A 7383-nucleotide genomic window follows, 5' to 3' on the forward strand; every position below is an offset into this window, starting at 1 on the left:
GAGCGATGTCCGACGCCCCCTGGGCAATCAGGGACTATGCCAACCCGACGTCTTGCTCATCCGGTGTGCCCTGAGAACGAGATATGTGCAGCTCCTATCGGGATTTGTCGGCACAACGGGAGGCTTTGTTGGTCTTGTTTTACCATTGTCGAAATGTCTTGTAAACCGGGATTCCGAGTCTGATCGGGTCTTCTTGGGAGAAGGTCTATTCCTTCATTGATCGCGAGAGCTTGTCATGGGCTAAGTTGGGACACCCCTGCAGGGTATAATCTTTCGAAAGCCGTGCCTGCGGTTATAGGCAGATGGGAATTTGTTAATGTCCAGTTGTAGATAACTTGACACCAGATACGAATTAAAACGCATCAACCGCGTGTGTAGCCGTGATGGTCTCTTCTCGGCGGAGTCCGGGAAGTGAACACGGTTTTTGTGTTATGTTTGACGTAAGTAGGAGTTCAGGATCACTTCTTGATCATTACTAGTTGACGACCGTTCCGCTTGTTCTCTTCTCGCTCTTATTTGCGTATGTTAGCCACCATATATGCTTAGTCGCTGCTGCAGCCTCACCACTTTACCCCTTCCTTTCCCCTTTAAGCTTTGCTAGTCTTGATACCCATGGTAATGGGATTGCTGAGTCCTCGTGGCTCACAGATTACTACGACAACAATTGCAGGTACAGGTTTTGCGATGATCATGACGCGAGAGCGATGCTTGCTTGCATTGAGTTCTTCTTCTGCCTCTTCGATCAGGGGATAGGTTCCAGGTCGGCAGCCTGGGCTAGCAGGGTGGATGTCGTTTGAGTTTCTGTTTGTGATTCATCCGTAGACGGATGAAGCTCTGATGTTTTATGATGTTGTATTCATGTGGCATTGTATGCCTTATGTATGTATCCCCATCTATTATGTAATGTTGATGTAATGATATCCACCTTGCAAAAGCGTTTCAATATGCGGGTCTATCCTTGGTAGGACCTTCGAGTTCCTTTTGGATAGGGTCGCATATTGGGCGTGACACTTATTGTGGGGATGGCTCCTGACTTGATCCCCAACGGGGTCGCGGTCTTGCAGTATGCAGATGACATGATCATTTGCTTAGAGCATGATCTGGAGAAAGCACTGAATCTAAAACTTCTCTTGTATACATTTGAAATGATGTCTGGTCTGAAAGTTAATTTCCACAAGAGTGAAATCTTGACTGTGGGGGGTGATGATCAAATTCATAAAGCTTATGCAGATCTCTTCAATTGTGACATTGGTCATTTTCCTCTTAAATATCTGGGGATGCCGGTGAGCTTTACTACTCTTCGAAACTCAGATTGGGAGTTCATTGTTGATAAATATTTGATCAGGTTTGATGCTTGGGTTGGTAATGCAGCATCTATGGGAGGAAGACATACCCTTTTGGACTCGGTAGTCACCCAGCTTTCTCTTTACCACATGTCCATGTGGCTGATGAATAAGACGTTTGTGGAAAAATTAGATAAACATAGGAGGAGGTTTTTCTGGCAGGGCGCCAATAAAAAACGTCGCTACCATCTGGTTCGTTGGAGCAGAGTATGTAGGTCCAAGGATAAAGGTGGGTTGGGTATTAAAGACTTGCGCAAACAAAATATCAGTTTGATGCTTAAGTGGTGGTGGAAATTAGATACCCAGCAGGGGATTTGGCAAGATATTATGAAAGCTCGATATCTTAAGAATCAAACAGTTGCGACTGTCGAGGCCCGCTTCAGTGACTCACCGTGCTGGAAAAATCTCCTTAAAATTAAGGATCTATACATGATTGGGAGGAAGATTCATACAGGATCCGGCAACCTGACTCGGTTATGGAAAGACTCCATCAATGGGCTAACCCCATTCATGGAGCATTTTCCCCAGCTTTACAACATTTGCACGGCTCAGGACTGCATGCTGGACAAACTGGATACGGCGGTTCATGCTGATTTCTTTCGTAGAAGGCTAAATGATGAGTTAACTAACCAGTGGCTGTTGCTGAGAAGTTGTATACATAGTTTGAATCTGTCTGGTGACAGAGACTCTGTGTACTGGGGCTTGAACAAGTCGGGTAAGTTCACTACGAAATCCATGTACAAGTGGCTGGAGAGACCACTTAGTGGATGTACCTATAAGTGGATATGGAAAGCTAAAATTCCCTTTAAAATCTAGATATTTCTCTGGCAGCTTGCTCAGGATGCAGTGCTTACCAGGCACGTGATGCGGCAACGAAAATGGCAAGGGAACCCTGTGTGTTCCTTTTGCCAACAGGTTGAAACCTCCCAACACTTATTCTTTGGCTGTTCAGCGGCCAAAGTGGTCTGGCGTTCGATTGGGGTCACACTTGGGACTGATCTATGTCTCAATAACTACTGGCAGTTTTTTGTTTGGTGTCACTCCTTCTTACCGGGATATGAATCTTTTTATACTGTGGCACTGGGGGCTGTCACTTGGGCCATATGGCTGGCTCGTAATAGAGTTACCTTTGAGAAAAAAATGATCAAATCTCCTTTTGAGATTGTCTTTACGGCAGTGTCTTTCCTCTTATATTGGGCAGGTTTGCAAGCGGGAGAGGAGACCAAGCAACTCCGCGCGGGCGCTGAGATGATTCGCAATGGGACTATGCTGCTGATGAGGACCTGTGACGCATACAATGGCGGAAAGTGAAGTGCAGCGTTTGCTCCGGACGTTCTCTCCCTCTGGGACAACCATCACTGGAAGATCTCGGTGGTGGTAGCTTAGATATTAAGTTTGGTTTGTCGTACTATCGTGCTTGGTGATACTCTGCGGGACTCATGCCTTGTTATGCTTGTAATAGGGCTAGTTTCATTTTGGTGCTGCTTAGGTTTTCGCCCCATAGCACTCGTCTCGACGTCGGGCGAGTGTGGTGGATTTCCTAGCAGTGCGTTGGACTCGCTTTCCCTTTCTCCCTGTTCTTAGACTGCTCGCTGGACTTTGTATTTCCATTCTAAGTAATGAAAAGGGGTTAGCCCGGTTCAAGAAAAAAGAGGGGAGCCTGAAAGTGACATTGTTAATTAGTTTACGATACCTACATGGCTCCATGCGCACTTGCTTCCAAAACCTTGGATGCAAGATACCTGGAAAGTGCACGTAAAATAAACATAGCACTACTGCTACTAGTAGCTATCAATTACTGTTGCTTTCGCTCGTGCGCCCATTAGCAGCTAAGCTACTTGTCATCTTAAAAGCTCGCCCCGCCGCAAAGTGTATACGATAATAAACTCCCATATGGATGCCGACTATACCAAGAAAACCAGATCAACTTCAGTCACAGCGCCATGTACGATATCATGGCAGATCCTTTCGTATCCACGGAAACAAAGCTTGCGCTTTTGCTAAAAAAAAAATTGGACACGGTGAGGAGCGCACCATGTACACCCACACCATTGCGATGTACTCCCTCCGTTCCTAAGGCCCGTTCGGTGTCCCTCCGCTCCACTGCTCTGCTCCCTGAGCGGACGGAACTGCAATGAAAAGTCTTGGAGCGGGCGAAATGGTGCTCCGCAGATCTGTGGATTTCAAGGAGCTGGCGCATTGCCGAACAGGGCCTTAATATAAAATCTTTTAAAGATTGCACTATGGAGTACATATTGACGTATATAGACATACTTTAGAGTGTAGATTCACTCATTTTGCTTCGTATGTAGTCTATAAAAAAATCTTTAAAAGGTCTTATATTTAGAAACGGAGGGAGCATGTAGATAAGAGCGAGAGCTGAGAGCGGCATTGCGGAGCTCGGCTGCATCTACCCCACAGATGCACCTGAGTGATTAGTAAATATTTAATTTTTTTGAAAAAGATTAGTAAATATTTAAATATAAAAAATTGAAATTTTTACTTGTCAAAGATGAAAGACTCTTCTAGGTGCTTACAATTTTTTTTTCTTAGAGATGAGGAGAAGCTCGTAACAAGAAAACAAAAATGGTGCTAAAAAAATGTCCAAAGCTGCAACAAAATTCAAGCTCTTTTCTTTTGTAGAGTGCTCCTAGGATGTTATCACAGTGTAAAAATTTACAAGCACCTACGAGAGCTTTTCATATTTGATTGAAGGGTTGCCTTCTAATCTTCACCTTTAATTCAAATTGAAATTCGTAAACTTTTCTAGGAAGGGGTGTATCGGAACAAAGTTAAACGTACTGTAATATGGGGCAGAGGGAATACTCATGACATTTTAATCTTGAATGTACTAAGAGAAGGTGCGGATATGCGCTCGCTCCTTTTTACTCCTTACCTCTTTTTTGAGTTGCATACTTGTCCATTTTTAACACGTTGTGGGGTCGCGCACCACGTACACCCACAGTCGTGGGACGAGACTTGCCTGCTCCCCTGGCGTGTGCCCATCTGTGCTCCCGCATACGTGGCTTAATTTGATTGGAACAAAATAAAGCCCGGCTCCACCCCCTTAAAATCAGGGGGAGAGATGATTAGATTAGAAAGGAAAAAGGGAAAAAGCCAGCCGTAGAATGAAGTGAGAGCACGGATGGGAGCATGGAAAGGGAACAGGCAAGCCGGATTCACAGTCGTGCCACTAACGATGAGCTTTCACTGTCAGAGATAGGATCTTTGAGACTTATCTGATGCCTCATCATCCAATTATTTTTATGTTGTTACCAAGGTTGAGCACGGCTAGAAGCGATGCAGTGTTGAAGGCATTGTTTTTGGATGAATTCGGACTTTTTTCAGGGTGAAAACCCATGATCTTTAGACCGGACAATGATTATGCTTGTGCATTTTTCCTTCTTAGAGGCATTGCTTTTGGAAAACCTCTTTCGTATTCTGGGTGTTGTCTTCGGTGGTGGTTAGAGCGCTGCTGATGCTAGTGACTCATTACCATGACGGGTCGTTTTCCTTCTGTTCTTTCTATTTATTTTTTGGTTGTGTGTATCCTTGATGTTCTTGAACATCTTGTTGGAATAAAGACCGGATGAAATTAGTATCTTGGCGATATTCATATATTCCTTTTGTCGAAAAGAAGCGATGCAGTGTACTCCCTCCATCTAGAAAATTTTGTCCCGTGTTAGTTCCTCAAATGGATGTATCTACCACTAACTTGGTGCTAGATACATCTATTTGAGGGACAAGTTTTTTCGGACGGAGGGAGTACTAATTACCATCGTGTGAACATAAAAAATAATCCGAAAAGCTTACGTTTTCCTCTAATCTTGTCTCAGTATGAAGTTTCGTGTAGGTGATTAGTCTGAAGCTAATGATTTTGCCGGGCGGCTCCTAGTTCCACACTTCCACCTCAATCTTTTTTTTTTTTTGGTTATTATTGCAAGAAGGACGGCGCACACACCCGCCAAGACGGAAGCTTGCAAGTAGAGCGTCTGTTGGCTCACGCGGGGCGAGTTCGCCATCCATCCAAATATCTTCTGCCCGCTTTGCCTCACCAGAGCGACCAAAAAGTGTTCGTGCGTCCGCACTAGCCCCTCGCCCGCGCGTGTCCCTATCCCTGCAACAAACAACTCAGCTGCCTAGCTGCAGGGTGCAACTTGGCTCGGCCGGGGAGCGCCTTTTTACAGAGTACACTCACGCAACACCACCCCACAGAACAATGGTGAGCACGGCGACCGCGCCCTCTTATATATACTCCACGAACGGAGCAGAGAGTTACAGACGAACACGAATAGCAGCTTGCTTAGCAGCATCAATCGACTTCGAATAGTTTGAAACATCCAGCGTCGCGTGCATGTCTCTCTCTCTCTCTCTCTCTCTCTCTCTCTGATCAACTTCATCAACGGTACCATGGGTCGCCCTGATTCGGAGGCGCCGACGTCGAGCATCGCCGCGGGGCTGGCTGCTCTCCAAGACCACGCCGAAGGACACGGGGTAGGCGCGGCGGCGCCGACGAGTGCAGGCTCGGCCTTCGACACCAACGTGGTGATCATCCTTGCCGCGCTCTTCGCGCTGCTGTTCGCCATCGGGCTCAACTCCTTAGCGCGGTGCGCGCTCCGGTACGTGGGGCGCGGAGCCGCGGTCGCAGCCGGCCAGGCCGGGACGACGGCGCGGGTGGCCTGCAGCGGCAGCGGCATCAAGAGGCGCGTGCTGAGGAGCCTCCCCGTGGAGGTGTATGGCTCCGGGGAGGACATCGACGACGTGTGCGCCATATGCCTCGGCGAGTTCGTCGACGGCGAGAAGGTGCGCGTGCTGCCGCAGTGCGGCCACGGGTTCCACGTCCGGTGCGTCGACGCATGGCTGGTGTCCCACAGCTCGTGTCCGACGTGCAGGCGGCCGGTGATCGAGGGCTCTCCCGCGAAGGGCGGCGACGGCGGCAGTGGCGGTAGCCAGTGCCCCGCAGAGAACGACACGATCACTGTGGTCATCGTGTGAGTTCATTGTGCAACGAAGCATTGCCATTGCCGGTACCAGTTACCATGACAAGGGAGCACAGTTCTGCATGCGGAAGCTCTTGTAGAATCATCCAGCGACGGTTGCAATGCTTCTAAGATGTGAGGCGGTAGCATGTAGCTCGTGGTCGCATCGAGTATGATCGAACATTCGAACGGCTCATTTGCTCACTGTAAATATTTGACGGCGAAAACACCATATAACATTTTTTTTCTTTTGGAAAAGGGGAGGATAACACCTCGTCTCTCCATCAAATATGCAATAAAACTACCACTTTTCGCGTTAGGGTTTCAAAAGACTACTGAAAATATATTTGTGACTGGTACCTACCATTTTTGGCGTCGGCTGTCTCAAAAAACCCTAATCGTAGAGTGATTTGCAATTGATCTTGATTATGACAGTTGGGGCCCGCTCCTACCGTTTAGTTTGACTGTTAACTGACATGTGGGACCCACATGGTAATGTCTCTTCCTCATATATTTTTGTAAATGCAATTTGGTCCCTGTAAATATTTTAGAAAAGCAATCAGGCCCCTGACATGGCCGTCTTCCAGATCGAGCTCCTCCGGCCATGCTTGTCGCTGTTGTCGCCGTGTTGCGGGCGGCCGCGGAGGGAGCATCCCGGAGGCGAGCTCCTGTCCGTGATGCGGCCGGCTGTGCCAGGAGCATCTTGGCGTTCCGGCAGTGTGGATGGCGGCGGAAGCGGTTGTCGCTGCCGGGGTTCCTTGGGTGTCCGTCTGGACCGCCGCGTCTAGAAGCTCACCGCCTCAGGGACGTCGTGGCCGCCGGCGAGGTGGGGACGCGAGGGGAGGGGAGCGGGTTACCGACGGGGTAGCCACGCGAGGCAAGGGGAGAGGGTTGCCGGCGAGGTGGGCACGCGAGGGGAGGGGAGCGGGTCAGTGGTAGGATGGGCACATGAGGTGAGGGAGCGGGTCGCCGGCGGGGACAAGGTCGTCGCCGGGACTGAAGAGAAGGGGGGAGAGAGTACGGGGTGAAGAGGAGGGAAGGAAAGAGAAGAAGAAAAAAGA

At 48.5% G+C, this 7383-nt stretch overlaps 1 protein-coding gene across 1 annotated transcript; it reads left to right on the forward strand.

Moving 5' to 3' along the window:
- Window positions 1–5753: 5753 nt before the first annotated feature.
- On the forward strand, window positions 5754–6338 carry LOC119350592 (RING-H2 finger protein ATL74-like). The gene has a single exon (XM_037618345.1). It carries the CDS (start codon window positions 5754–5756, stop codon window positions 6336–6338), a length of 585 nt encoding a protein of 194 aa, XP_037474242.1.
- The last annotated feature ends 1045 nt before the right edge of the window (window positions 6339–7383 follow it).

The sequence above is a fragment of the Triticum dicoccoides genome, chromosome 1B, assembly GCF_002162155.2.
Source record: "Triticum dicoccoides isolate Atlit2015 ecotype Zavitan chromosome 1B, WEW_v2.0, whole genome shotgun sequence".
Lineage (NCBI taxonomy): Eukaryota > Viridiplantae > Streptophyta > Magnoliopsida > Poales > Poaceae > Triticum > Triticum dicoccoides.

Coding starts and splice junctions, on each gene's coding strand:
- LOC119350592 (XM_037618345.1), top strand. CDS start 5,754: ATGGGTCGCCCTGATTCGGAGGCGCCGACGTCGAGCATCGCCGCGGGG.